The 13,833-nt window shown below is 48.2% G+C and overlaps 2 protein-coding genes across 2 annotated transcripts; one reads left to right on the forward strand and one right to left on the reverse strand.

Annotated features, from left to right (window-relative positions):
- Positions 1–1,848: 1,848 nt before the first annotated feature.
- On the reverse strand, positions 1,849–4,201 carry LOC124690793 (protein YLS7-like). The gene is made up of 3 exons (XM_047224129.1): positions 3,778–4,201; positions 3,399–3,676; positions 1,849–2,982 (listed from the first exon to the last, which is right to left on the reverse strand). The coding sequence occupies exons 1-3, from the start codon at positions 4,199–4,201 to the stop codon at positions 2,194–2,196; spliced, it is 1,491 nt and encodes a 496-aa protein (XP_047080085.1). The 3' UTR covers positions 1,849–2,193.
- Positions 4,202–11,089: 6,888 nt separating this feature from the next.
- On the forward strand, positions 11,090–11,464 carry LOC124690794. The gene has a single exon (XM_047224130.1). The coding sequence runs from the start codon at positions 11,090–11,092 to the stop codon at positions 11,462–11,464; it is 375 nt and encodes a 124-aa protein (XP_047080086.1).
- Positions 11,465–13,833: the final 2,369 nt, after the last annotated feature.

Below are 13,833 nucleotides of genomic sequence, written 5' to 3' on the forward strand. Positions count from 1 at the left end.
TTATAGGGGTGGGTATATAGTAAAATATATTCTCAAGTTACAGGTGGGCAGAATAGTACATATGCAGTAGCCTTATTCGAGTACTAGCTATAGTAGAAAGTGGATGGATAATCAGATGGAGCTGCAGTCCGCGGGCTGGAACGAGACCTCCTTGTTGTCAAGATCATAAAGAACATGCATGTTCTGCAGCATGTAGTTCCCTATGACCGTTGTCCTGTTCATCGGTGCCCCATTGGAGGAGACCGCCGAGTTTGAAACCATCATGCATGACGCCTCGATGTTCAGCTGTATCCAGTAGTTCTCCGCCGGAATCGCCCAAGCCCCGCCCCCTTGGCCGAAACGGAGCACCAGCGGTGGCACAAGCCTGCTCACGTCCGCTGGCGCCACGCACAGCTCGAACATGTCGTGGATCGGCGTCGGGACGAGGCTACCGCCCAGCCGCCATGACAGCTCCTGCATCAGCTCCTTGTACGCCGCGTCAACCAGGAACATGAAGGGGGTGCGCACGTCGATGATGACGCCGCCGTCCTCAGAGGGAATGTTAAGATCAGCTTCTCCGACCGACACCGCGGCCAAAAGCAGGTTGTAGGAGGACCGAGGGCTGAAGGGCGCTGACGCAAACGGCGCTCCGCCATTCAGGACGGCCGAGGGACCGACGAGAAGGCTTGACTGGACTCGGTTGCTGAGGCAGTAGGAGAACCGGTTGCCGCCGATCTGAGAGACCAGCGACAGTGGGCCCTTGCCGAGGCCGATGACGCCAGAGGCGCCTTCGCCTTCGCCGATTCCCGTGGTGTCCGCCTTGGTGATGCACCCGAAGGCGATGCTTGCCTTTGCCGAGCCGAAGGTGAACTCCTCAACGCGTAGCACGCCAGCGAGGTGCACACCGACGGAGGTCGTCCGAACAGCACACGCGCCGGCGCGGCCATCATCGCCCGTGCACGGCTGGGTCTCGTGCCCGGCGCTGCACAGGGAGTCGTTGCAGGACACGGCCATCCCGGTGCTCGAAAGCGAGAAGTCGTAGATGTCCACGTCTTGATGGAAGCAGTCATTACCGCATGGCATGCATTGAGTCCACACCAGGCTGCCCATGGTGTCGAGCACGGCATGAACCTCCTGCGGCGGGCTGCCTATGGCGAAGTGTGCGATGAACTCCCAGTCCCCCAAGGTGAGCGGCACCGCCACCCCGAGGGACTCGTGGCGGAGACGGGCGCGTGCGCCGGCACGACGAAAGCGCTCGGCCGTCGTAAGATTTGCCTTGGCGTCCATGTGGTTGAGCTCCATCCTGATGCAGCTGCAGCAAGTGGCCAGAGTTGTGGTGGCGCACAAAAACAGAAGGAAAGTGGATGAGATCGTCATTTCTTTTCTGATGTAGCTGTGCGTTTTCTTTGTCTAATGTTGCTGTGTCTAGTAAATAAATAGAATAGGGCGTCCAACGGTGTAAGCAACCTGCAGAAATCTGTTTCTCTGCTCGGCTCATTTTCTTTGTGTGGTACACTGATATCATTTTCTTTGCATGTAGCTCGGCTGTCGGCTGTTGATCTACAGGAGGCGGGTTAAAACTACCGCATACGTTTGTTTTACCTAACAAACATGGTGATATTTCGGTTTGTATCATATATAATTCTATCCGTCACGGTTAGGATGTTTATTCAGGTTGTTGACATCTGTATCTATTCTATGCACTGTAATTTCTAATTGTATAAACACTACTACAAAAGAGTGCACAATGGAGGCGGCAATAAAGAGCCGGTCAGAAGTGTGAATCACCGCTGACGGGCACCCTAAGTAGTAAACAGCGAAGTGCAAACCGATCACTTCTTTCCGACTAGTAAAATTCAGATGCCCAATTCTAGTTACAATATAGTAGTGTTCCATAGGGTTTTCATTTGCACAAAATTTGGCAAGATGGCATATGGCAAACAATGTTTCAGCCAAAAAGTACAACCAACTTTACAAGGTACAGATCAACTGCTCAATAATTTATATCCCTGTTCTGAAGGGTTTGGGACCTAAAAAGGAAAAAAAAAACAGCTTCCTATCAGAACTCTGCGGTCTGAAGCTACTGTGGTTCTTCCTATCTGTGGTAAAACAAGTACACCACACATGTACACCAAGGTTTAGCTTAGCAATATTGTGGGACGCTAGGTGGTGGCAGTTGGCAAGTATCCAGCAAGACTTTTTTTTTCTCATTGCCTAACCAGCAAGTTCTCTTTTTATGGTCTCAAACAGCATCTCATTCCATGTATCTACAGGTCCTGGCATGCACCAATGTAGACAGTCTTGGGGTGGAGGCCTTCCATCTGGCCCTCTCTGAGTCTTCTTGTTTGGGTCGGCACTTCGGTATGGACCAGGATGCCCATCGACACTCGAGGCAAAAGGTTCAGTGATGTCCATCAATTTCAACTTGGAACCGTGTTCCCCAGAATTTTGGACAGCCTTTTTGAAGCCTGCAACTTGCTTTTCATACATTGTGTTCGTGAATCCATTCCTCACCGCCTCATCCAAGGGCTTAACCTTCCCAGTGCATGACCCATTTGTGTTCCATGCCCCACCTTCATAATGATCTGGTGAGTATGTGCGTAGAACAGCTATACCTTTGAAATTCGGGTTCATTGCCACAGCAGTTAGGCAAGTCTCAACAGATACAGCGAAACCGTCAACGTTGTTCATTTGCATATTCCCAGCTTCACGCGGCCACCAGAGCTGTCCTCCAACAACATTGCCATTCAGGATATAGGCTGATCGCTTTGCAAACCAATGCCCAGAGGAGAGGACAAGCACATCAAAACTCGGGAGAAGTTCCATGAAGGTCTCATCTGGCATATCCAGGAAAACCTTGTCAAGACCTTGGGGAGCAAACTCCACTGCTTCAACTGACCTGTGTACTAACCAAGACGACCAGATGCGGATTATACTTGTTGACGTTGACCTAAAGATCCACTTCTGCATTCTTTTTGTGCCATTGTTTACTGGGGTGTCAACCTGTCAAAAGTAGAATATCAAGCAGCTCCAAGATGCAGGTATTATGTTAGTCAATTAAACAAGTTACAACTTACAAGTACATTCAGTATATGAGCAGGCATAACAATTTCAAAATCTGGATATCAATCATCACGGAAGCGAATCTTCCAGAAAATAGATAGTTTACACTACAGAGAAACTATGTAGAACCAATGAGTTTTGACCCTTTTCTATTTTAGGAAGGAAAAAAAATAAAATGTTGTTATAAGCAGGCATCATATAACTTGACCAAAAAAAAATAACGATGGTCCATCCATTATCCATAAGACCAAACAACTGTTGAGTCAGATATATCATTCATAAAAGAGGTCTACTAAGATTAACTATAGTTCTAACATAAACCATTAGGAGTTAGTAGTATAACTGAAGTTCCTCACCTGCCAGAGGATACAAAGGAGCGACTCCATCTGATTTCGAGCAACTGAATCCCCAACAAAGGCAAGTGTCTTGCCTCTCATCAACTCCAAGAACTTCCTCGCATCAAAGCGTGGGAGAATGCATTTTTCAGGTTTCCATCTCCAATTCTCATATCCCTTGTCGGGTCGCCCATTTGCCTGGCAATTCTGAGTCTTTGTAATCAAGGGACAAGAGTTGTTTGTGTAGAGTGGCCCCGAAGAATCAAAGAACCATTCCCCACGATATAGATCACAGGTACCTGTACAAAAATGACGTTAATTTGTCCTATCAAAGTAATTATGAAAAAAAAGTACAGTTACACGTATATTCATTCTTGTTTGTAAGATGTGTGCAAAAAACCAGTGGAACATACTAACACCTCAACTCGAACAGCCCTTTGAAAATCACTTGATGATTTCGACGAGTCAAGTGTAGTTCCCTCATCAAGTTTTGGTGTGGTATCAGTATCACCTGTAGCAACTGGTACCGACATATTGCGATCATCCTCTCTTGTACCCAAAGACGCTTCACTTGAATTCACGGTACCAGGCAAGGGTTCCTGGTCACCCTGAAACACCCGCGTTGATAACAGAAAATCAGCAGCAGCATCATTCTTGCTCCCACCGCGAGCCCCGGTAGTGAGGTATGCACGTAGCGATGCCCCAGGAAGGGACGAGCCCACAGACAGTGATATCACCACCAGGGCGAGCACCAATGCCACAGCAGACACAATGACCTTCAAGAGCAATTGCCGAATTCCACCAGCCCCAGCTGGAGCCTGCATTTCCGGCAAAATCATGGCCGCACCCACATACCCAAATGCAATAACCTCAGAACAGCTGCACTCTTTGATTTGCCCCGTGTATTAGAGCAAACCTGTAGCCTGATTCTTGGAACCTGCGGTATACGACCAGAAATTGAAATAAATAACTAGTGCTGGCTACATAAGGTTGGGCTAAGAGAAATGGCTTGATAGCTACTACCTCCGGACGGATTTAATTGACGCGGCTCAACCTACCCGTAAAGGCTAATCTTGCTTCCACTCCGCGTCGATCTATTCCGACCGGAGGGAGTACATGTCAAGTTTAATACTCACCAACAGCTAACAGCAGCATGTTTGACCAATGACTAATGGAAGATCATAAAAAATACAGTATTAATTTTGACAGGTTATCACTGGAGCATTCACAAATGTAATGATTCATCACTTAACAAGCAGAAGCATTTAGTGGCAGCTCAACCTCAGATTTATCTGTGAGCTACAAAGATAACAACGAAATGAACCACTTCAACCAAACTATACAGTCGTCAGCATTTAAAGATAAAGGAAAATCAGATGAAGCTACAATTTTCATCACTCCACCACACGTGTATCTAACATCAATCTGCAACAGCATCTGAACTTTGGCCAAGAACATCTGACAGAGCAGAAACTCTCGGTTCAGGAGCTAAGCCAGCTGAAGAGATCTAGTTTTCAGACCTTACCTGTGGAGTGCTTGGTCGCCGAAGAAATGGGCACTGAGCTGCTCGCCCGTCGCCGCTCTACTAGAGGGGGAGGAGCGGCGAGGTGGAAGGGGCCGTTGGACCGCCGCCGGGTGGCCGAGGTGCGGCGACCCAATCGCGCGCGAGATGTGAGATGTGAAGAATGAAGCCTACTGACTGATCTTGTCGGTGGAGTGGTCGACTGCTGGTGTATTTTACTCCGTAAAATTGCCGATTTACACAAAAATAACCTTTGCTGAAAAAAACCTACAAAATGACCTTCTGGGCAACTATTTCACGCCTTTAACCTTTTTGTGTGGCGCCCTCCGCAAGGGCGCCACATAGGTGTGGCGCCCGTGGGAGCGGCGCCACACATTGTCGGCAGACAAGCTCGAGCCGCCACGTATGACAGAATCTTTGGCGCCCTTGCGAAGGGAGCCACACAGAATAGTGTGGCGCCCTTGCGAATGGAGCCACACAAAAGGGTTAGAAACATGAAATAGTTTGGCTAGAAAGGAGGGCGAAAATTTAGTAGAAATTTAATTCATTCAAACATAATAATTTACATAGAAAAAAGAAATTCTAGTTTCTCGCGTCACCATCTTCTTCGCTGTCAGAGACGAGGTCAACAAAGGGTGGAGGCACCCATAGCTGGACCTCCAGCGATTGCGGCACCTACTGCGGCAGCGGATGCGTGCACTGTGGCGGAGTGGCCGGTGTCGCGTACTACAGAGGGGGCAACACCATCTGGCTGTCCCACACGGCTGCGGTGGCGCGTGTGGAGGCAGTGGTGGTGGCGGTGCCAGTGAGGCGACATGCTCCGCCACCATCGCCGTGAGCTAGATGACGTCCCCCGGCCCGGGCCGGAACCACTTGGCCTCCTCGTCGGCCCTGGATTGCTCCAAGGCGGCGGCCGTGGCCGCTTCCTCGTCGAAATCGTCAAGGACGAGCGCCTCTAGCTTGACAATGGTGGTAGGCACCACGATCCTCCATCTCCTTGTCGTCGTCCTCATCTTCCTCGTCATCCTCGTCCTCGCTATCCGAGGCGGCCTTGCCACTAGTAGGAAAATGGCTATAAGGGCAAGCTTATTGGCAGCGGACCAACCCCAGCGCATGCGACTGCTCTTTTTTAGCAGCGTGCGGAATGGCAACACGCGGCTGATACGCGTGTAGTGGCAGCGGACCACCGAGGCTGACACGCGACTAGTAAGTGGGCCCTGGCCGCTCGCTGGTCCAAAACTTATCCGCAGCGCGCCATCAGTCGCCACGCGACTGATACGCGTATAGTGGCAGCGTGCCAGGGTTAGCAGCCGCGTGCGCCTTTAGACGGGAAAATTGCGCGCGGCCACTACTGCGCGGGAAAGAAACGGGCACGATTTGCCGCGCGCGCCGCCCCCGCCCACACCGTCTGATCTTCGCCACGTACACCTCGCGCACGCGTCTCGTCCTCCGCAGCCCCCCGCGCCGTGCTGTCGCCATGCCGCGCTGCTCGAGCGCCATCGGCTACACCGGCGTGCGGGAGCGCACCAGCAGCGCGTTCTACGTGGAGATCCGTTCGAGCCGGAACGGATCAACCTCGGCACCTACGAGACATCGCACGAGGCGGCACGCGCCTAGGACGCAGCGGCCTGGCGCCTCGGCCGCCCGTGCTCGCAGATGAACTTCCAGGACGTCTGGTCGTAGCCATTGCTAGGTGGTGCAAAAACCTATTTTTTTTTACGTTTTAGTGTTCTTTATACTGCTATTGATGATTATTAATAAATTGGTGGTCATTTTCGCTAAAAGAAAAAAGTTCTTGGACTTCCCTCTTGTGCATGCAGCATTGCCGCTAAAACTGAAACATCAGCTTAGCTATTTTTTTGACTGAACTTCAACCTTTTTTTTTTTGGGCTGGTTTGTCTCTAGACAATTGAGCTCTACATTTTTTCGATAAAGAGAATATATTAATATCAAAAGATACAAATTACACCGAGCCTCTGCAACAACGCAACACCCTAATGGCAGTACGGATGCACACAACCAAAAAAGAAAAAAGAAAACTAAGATATGAAAGTCCCGCCACAGTATCCTAGGTCTAGCAACAGCAATACATCCACCAGGACAACACCTGAAATACAGACTCTCCAAAAGCAACGCCTCCAAGAAGGGAACAGTGCATCAGCGACGTCGTCCCCCTATCAAAGATCTTAGATTTTCACCCTGAAAATAGTCCTGCTCTCCACCCCCATTTTCATACCACTGTGAATCCCGGAACACCAAGTAAGTTCCTCAACATCACGAAGATTTGGTCCTTCTTTAGCTAATCCCCCAATTTCGTCTTCATGATATTTTCTGCTTCTGACTTCACCATGGATCAAAAGTCATTTAATGTCAACTCAGAGCAGAGCTTCACGCCGCTCCCTTCGAAACCAAACGGTCGAAATAAAAGTACGAGTGCGCGCAACCGAATACCACCCGAACCTGTGAACAATGGAGCTCTATATGCCTGGGCAAGACAACCAAAAAGGCGTCGTGTGTATTTATCAACCTAGCGACTGATGGATTTTTCCAGAGTTTTCGTCCGGGATTTGTTTGGACTTTGGACACAGGAGATTACCCTCCAAATCTCCAAGCTGAGAGTAGGTCACCTTGTCGCAGACCGTGGGCATGCCAGAAGGGGCAGCACGGCTCACCGTTTAAGGACTCTTGAGGTGGCCAAGGAGAGCAAGAGACATACCCAGTCACACCATAATTGTCCAAAACCAATAGCCTTCATGACATCTTGAGGTGGTCTAGACTCCTCAGTTTGGAGAAGACACTGGATGATTTCATTATTTGCTGCAATCTGAACCGAGGTTCTCCAAAATATTGTCTCGCCATTTCTTGAGAGCCTTTGCCGTATGTTCGGGTTTATGGTTTAGGAGATTTCCCTTGCTTCGTTTGTTCTTCTGAAAACTTAACTGTCAAAATTGCATTCTTATGTATGGAGTTTTGTAGATAGCTTGTGATCGACGGGTCACGGTACCGTCAATATATGCTTCGGGTATGTCGACTGCTAATTAAGTTTTTTAACTTCCATTCTATCTACTATAACAAACTCTACTTCAACAAGTTTTGCACGGTTCTGGTGATGGAGGGGCGAGGACGGCGGCACGCCTTTGGCTCAATCGAGTGTTTGTAGTCGTTGCTAGGTGGTGCAAAAACCTATTTGTAATTTTTTTTATGTTTTAATATTTGTTATACTGTTATTGATGATTATTAGTAAATCGGTGGTCCTTTTTGCTAAAAGAAAAAAGTTCTTGGACTTCCCTCTTGTGCACACAGCACTGCTGCTAAAACTGAAACATCAGCTTAGCTATTTTTTTGACTGAACTTCAACCGTTTTTTTTTTTTTGGGTTGGTTTGTCTCTAGGTAATTGAGGTCTACATGCCTGGCCAAGACGACCAAAAAGGCGCCGTGTGTATTTATCAACCTAGCGACTGATGGATTTGTCCAGAGTTTTCGTCCGGGACTTGTTTTGTTTGGACATCGGAGACCTCCAAATGGACAGCGAATTCGCAGCCCCGAGTGTCGCCTCGTGCTCCAAATGTGAAGTTTGAGACTGCATATATGTGGACAACAGACGGCCGCTGAAGTACGCGCATCTTGCAGTTCACACACGACCCAATATCCGTTGCAATTATAGGCTGATTTGTTTTTTGCGTGCTATGAAGTACTAGTATAGTAAGGACAAGGGAACGCCTTTACGGTGGCTCTCCCGTACGTGGCTCTCCCGTACGAGACCCCAACCCTAACCTCTCCCGTACCCCACCCTCCGCCGCCGGTAGCGCCGCCGGGGCAAAGTCCCTCGGGGCGTGGCGGCGGCGGGGGCCCTTCCTCGTCGCCTGCGTGAAGAACGGCGACCGGATCCAACCTCCTCGATGCAAGGCGGAGCAGGCGCGCGTGGGATGGGCGACGTCGGCGGCGGCCCTCCTCCCGTCGGCTGTCCCCTGGCGGACCGGCCGGTGCGGTTGGGATGGGCGGCGCTGCGGTCTCCCTCCTCCCGTTGGCTTCCCGCAGCACTCCGGCGAGGGCTGGTGGTGGGCGGCGGCCGGGCCCTCGGTCGCGCCATGCCATCCACCCCCGCCTCTTGTCGGTGCGTGGAGGCGATCTCGGGCTTCTTCCGCGACACGAGGGCGCCCGGGGCAGCAGCCTTGGGTTCGACGGAGGAGGTGGCCTCTTCTTCGCCGGAGAGGGTCGGCCTGCGGTTGGTGGTGGTGGTTTGATCTATCACCGCCATCCGGCGGTGAGATGGAGGAGCATGGAAGCCGGCGATGGTGTCGCCGGTGGAGGGTTGGGTTGGCCAGCCCGGGATGGTCGCCGACGTGGGGGTCCGACCTGAATAAAGGCGGCGGTCCTAGGGCCTCTCTTGGGTGAAGAGGAGGACCTACCGGAGGCCTGGACTCGTGATCTGGCCGGAGGGTTGAGTTCCGGAAGGCTCCACCGGCGAATGTAACAGTGCTTTGCCTGGAGTTTGCTGGATCGGAGGTATTCGGTCGTGCGCACCCATGCGTTTATTCCGACCGTTTGGTTCGGAGGGAGCGGCGCGAAGCTCTTTTACGTGTTGACATCAAGTGACTATGGATCCATGATGAAAGTCGGAAGAAGAGAATTTCATGAAGACCGGAGGGGAGGACTAGCTAAGGTAGGTTCAAGTCTCCACACTGTTGAGGGGCTTGCTTGGTGTCCGAGCTTCACATCAGCGGTATGAAAGTGGGGGCGACATCACAGGTGAAGTGCAGAGTCCTAACTTTCAGGGTGAAAACCCAAGGTCTGGCCTTAACTGGTTGTGCCTGGCAGTGACCTTGACCTTGGTGGAGGCATTGTTTTGAAAGCGGGGATTATCTTCAGAGTGAAAACGTAAGATCTTTGATCGGACGACGACGGTGTTTGAGCACTGTTTCCTTCTTGAAGGCGTCGTTTTTTGGAGAGACTGTAATTCAGGTGTTGTCATGGCGGTGGGTGTATTGCTGTTGTTAGGCCCGAGATACTGTAGCGGGACTTTATTTTTTAGTTTTCTTTTCTTTTTTTGGCTGTGTGCATCCGTAGTGCCATTAGGGTGGTGCGTTGTTGCAGAGGCTGAGAGTAATTGGTATCTCTTGATATTAATATATTCCCTTTATCGAAAAAAATGAAGTACTAGTATAAACCTGAACTAATAAGGGACCTATAAGCTATTCGTTGCGAATTATCCACATCTCCGATGTTACTAATTAATGGCCGCATCATTCTGATGCATGAGGTGTGGCTGCCGGCCGGAGAAGGGAAGAAGAAGCCCCCACGCTGAACTACTACAATTCATATAGCTGATGAAATGTCGTGGAAGTGGTCAGGGGGGTTTTGTCTTGTTAGATGGAACCTCCAGTAGGGCAGTAGGCCGAAGATGCCCTTTGTTTTATTTAAAAGATGCCCTTTGTTGATCAGAGCTAGCTTGCGGGAAAATATCACATGATAACACCCTTCAAATTATACCATGATACCACTTACGAAAATTTAAATTTACATGTTTCTATATTGTTTTGAGAAAATATTGGGAGTGTTCATAAAATCTGTGTTTATTACTCTCATAATTTTTAGAATCAAATTTAAAATACAGAAAGAGAAATTGATATGTGAATAGTGTCATTTGTGCTTTTATATTTTTGTGACGCCGTTTATGTTGGATTTGTCGTTTTTGTTTCTTTATGTTTGTCTCATTTAGAAGGTTCTGAAAATTTTAGGGATTGTAAACACACATCTTGTGTGACACAATTGTTTTTGAATTTTTAGAATCTTGTATATTTGAATTTTGACAAATGATATCGTGGTATCATTCAAAGGGTGGTATTATGTGATACTTTTCAGCTAGCATGACCTGTACTGAGCCAGTATGTGTGACAGTATAATAACACGTCAACCTCACGATTACGGATTACCCAAGACCTATCGCTGTACCAGCTTCCCGTAACCTCCTCTTCGTCTCGGAGGTCATCTTCAAGGGATGTCCTTTCTCTCCATATTACCTACATACAATTGTGCTTAACGAGAGGCCATCATCATCATATAAAACCAGCACCAGCGTAGTGTTCTAACACGAACCACACCGAAAGCAAAGGAGGAGCAGCATCTCGCTCGCTCGTTCCGGCCTTAGCTAGCCTCATACTCGGTTCAAGCAAGCTAGCTGAGAGACCGATGGGAGATATGCAGCGCACTGGCGCGCCGCGGCGAGGCGCCGTGCGATTCCGGATGTCACGGCGGCCGGCCTTGGCGACGGGCACGCCGTTGCTGCCGGTAGCTGGAGGCCGCAAGAAGAAGAAGATGGCGGTGGCACGGCTGGGCGGCGGCGCACCGAGGAGCATTTTAGGGGCGGCCAGGCGGCTGCGGATGCGGTGGGTGGCTGGGGCGTACCGGCGGGCGCTGCGCCGGTTGCGCGCCTTCTACGCCAGGGTGCTCCAGGACCTCCTCGACGGCGCCGTTGTGGCCAACACAGTGCGCGCAGAGGCTGGCGCCGACTGGTCCTTCGGCACTGTATTCCCGCCCGTTGTCGCCGTCGGCGGCCGCTACTGAAGGCTGTCCCGACGCGGCAGGAACCGCGGGCTTGTATACGTAGATCAAGTTATCAACCCTACCTGGCTCCTGCAGCGTGTAGGCCACCTGTTTCTCTCCATTTGTTGCACACTCATACTCCCTTGGGACGGAATTAATCGACCCGAGTGATTCAAAGGGAGTAGTATATGCATGTGTCTAGGTCGCGTCGAGTAATCATGAGCAGAGGGAGCATCTCAGTGTAAAACCTATCGAATAACATTTATAACATATAGATTATCTCAACATATAAGCAATTCACATGATGTGATGTAATTTTAATCATTTTAGTTCCCACATGATGTTTTTTTACTATAATTTTAACTAAAAGCACGTCAAAATTTATGCAACGGCAAGAGCAGTCTACATCTAGTTGAACCTAGCTAGCTATCTATATCGCTCATCACTTTATCAATCTAATTATCTACACCCACCGTTTCTAAAAAAAAAGCTAAGCTTCACAACTTTTTTTAGATATGCATGAATCTAAGATAAAAAAAAATATCTATATACTTTTGTATCTAGAAAAAGTTAAGAAGCTTAAAAAAACAAATGCAGTACATCATTCGTTTTTAGTCGTGGGACCGATGGACGAGATTATATCAACCCGCTATGAAATTACATAACTAAATCACGAGTAACTTAAATAGCACAAATTGTTGCCGTTCTGTGTCGTTTTAGATAACCAAGTGAATGTTCTACCGTTTTAATGAGAAAAATCATTTAACTAATAAACGATATTATGTGTTATTCTATATGTATCTGCCAAAGAAATAATTTAACATATTATCTCTTCATGCAAGTTACTCATGCCATTTGTTTCTTCAGCCCGACTTTACCTTATTTGGGTTCACGTCGACCACATTTCTCATCTCGATTACGGTGATCAACATGTTCATGCAGACAATTTTATGTGTCATGTGTATTACATTTTCATTGTTATTTCACATTATTCTATTTTATAACAAGAAGCTGAGGTAAGCTCTCATGCATGCATGCAAACTTCATAATTGGCCATTCATAGATGAGAACATTAGTTGTGAGTATCCGAATATGCATCATAATATCTTATGATTCTATGATACGATCGCTGCCAATTGATACGGATCATTGGTATATTAATCTTGGTAGTATATTACCCATATTGTGATACATATTGCTGTATTTTTTTGTATCTCAATACAAATTTGATACCATGGATCTCACGCTTACACTAGAAAAAATAAGGACATAATAGCGTGAAAAGCTGAAGAGTAAAAATTATCTCAAGAGTCACAAGCTGAACTAAGTATTTTGATCACATGGGCTTCCATTAGTTTTGTGCGAGATGGGTATCTAAAGGTATAATTGCTCCACCCCCATGGGCTTCTCACAGCGTTTTCAGCTTCTCAGCCGTTGGATTTTTTTGTCTAGGCAATCTGGTTCGTTGGATCTTGGTCAAGAGAGAGGCTGCTGGTTGGGTGGGCTGATTTTCACAGCTAGCAAAAAACATGCAACGTCAGTGTGCTACCCGCATCAGGCTGCGTCTGGGTCCGACAATCGCGCGGACCCGCCTGTCGGTCGCTGCGGGCGAATAATGTATAAATGCTTCTACGTCAAAGAAAGTAGTCAACTAGTCATATGTACTAGGCTACTAGCTTCAAAGTATATGACACTACTCTTCTTTTACGTGAGTTTGTAATTAATTATGTTCCTATCATGAATCAGACGCCGATGTATATTTTTAATATATTTTTATTTTAAAATAAAAATCGCATAGTATCATCTATACCTACTAATAAAGGAAGTAAGGTTTCTCCCCAAAAATTTCGTCCGTTTTATTATTACTCTTGTTTATCAATCAAAATTACTGCTGTTGCCACCGCTTAAAGGACCGAGAAACGTTTTCCAGATGTTTTCGTCGCTGGTCGGCGGAAACGCTCGTGCGAGCTGGGCAATCGGTAGCGTCGCTTTACGTGGGCCGGCGGCCGGACGGCCCAATTAACCAATAAAGAACCGATCGTTCCGATTCAGGAGCACCGAACGAATTATCGGTATGGCTCAACATGTAACGCACATAGATATTTTATGTTGATAGTCCCACCTCGCTCCCGTATATGGAGTCCCACCAGTTTATATGTGTAAGTTTTCTGGGATGTGATAGATCTTAGGATTGAGGTGCATCTAATGATTTAAGATCTAATAATGTGGCAGCGAATTTGAAAGAGGAGAATTGGACGCTGGTGGCATGAGGAAGGAATAAAAGGTAACGTCTCAGATGAGAGGAAGCCAAATTAATGGCGGCATGCACGAGGAAGGAAATTTTACAAATTAAAGGAGATATGGTAAAATTGCACGCTAGTGATCGAGAT

This window comes from Lolium rigidum, chromosome 2, assembly GCF_022539505.1.
Source record: "Lolium rigidum isolate FL_2022 chromosome 2, APGP_CSIRO_Lrig_0.1, whole genome shotgun sequence".
Lineage (NCBI taxonomy): Eukaryota > Viridiplantae > Streptophyta > Magnoliopsida > Poales > Poaceae > Lolium > Lolium rigidum.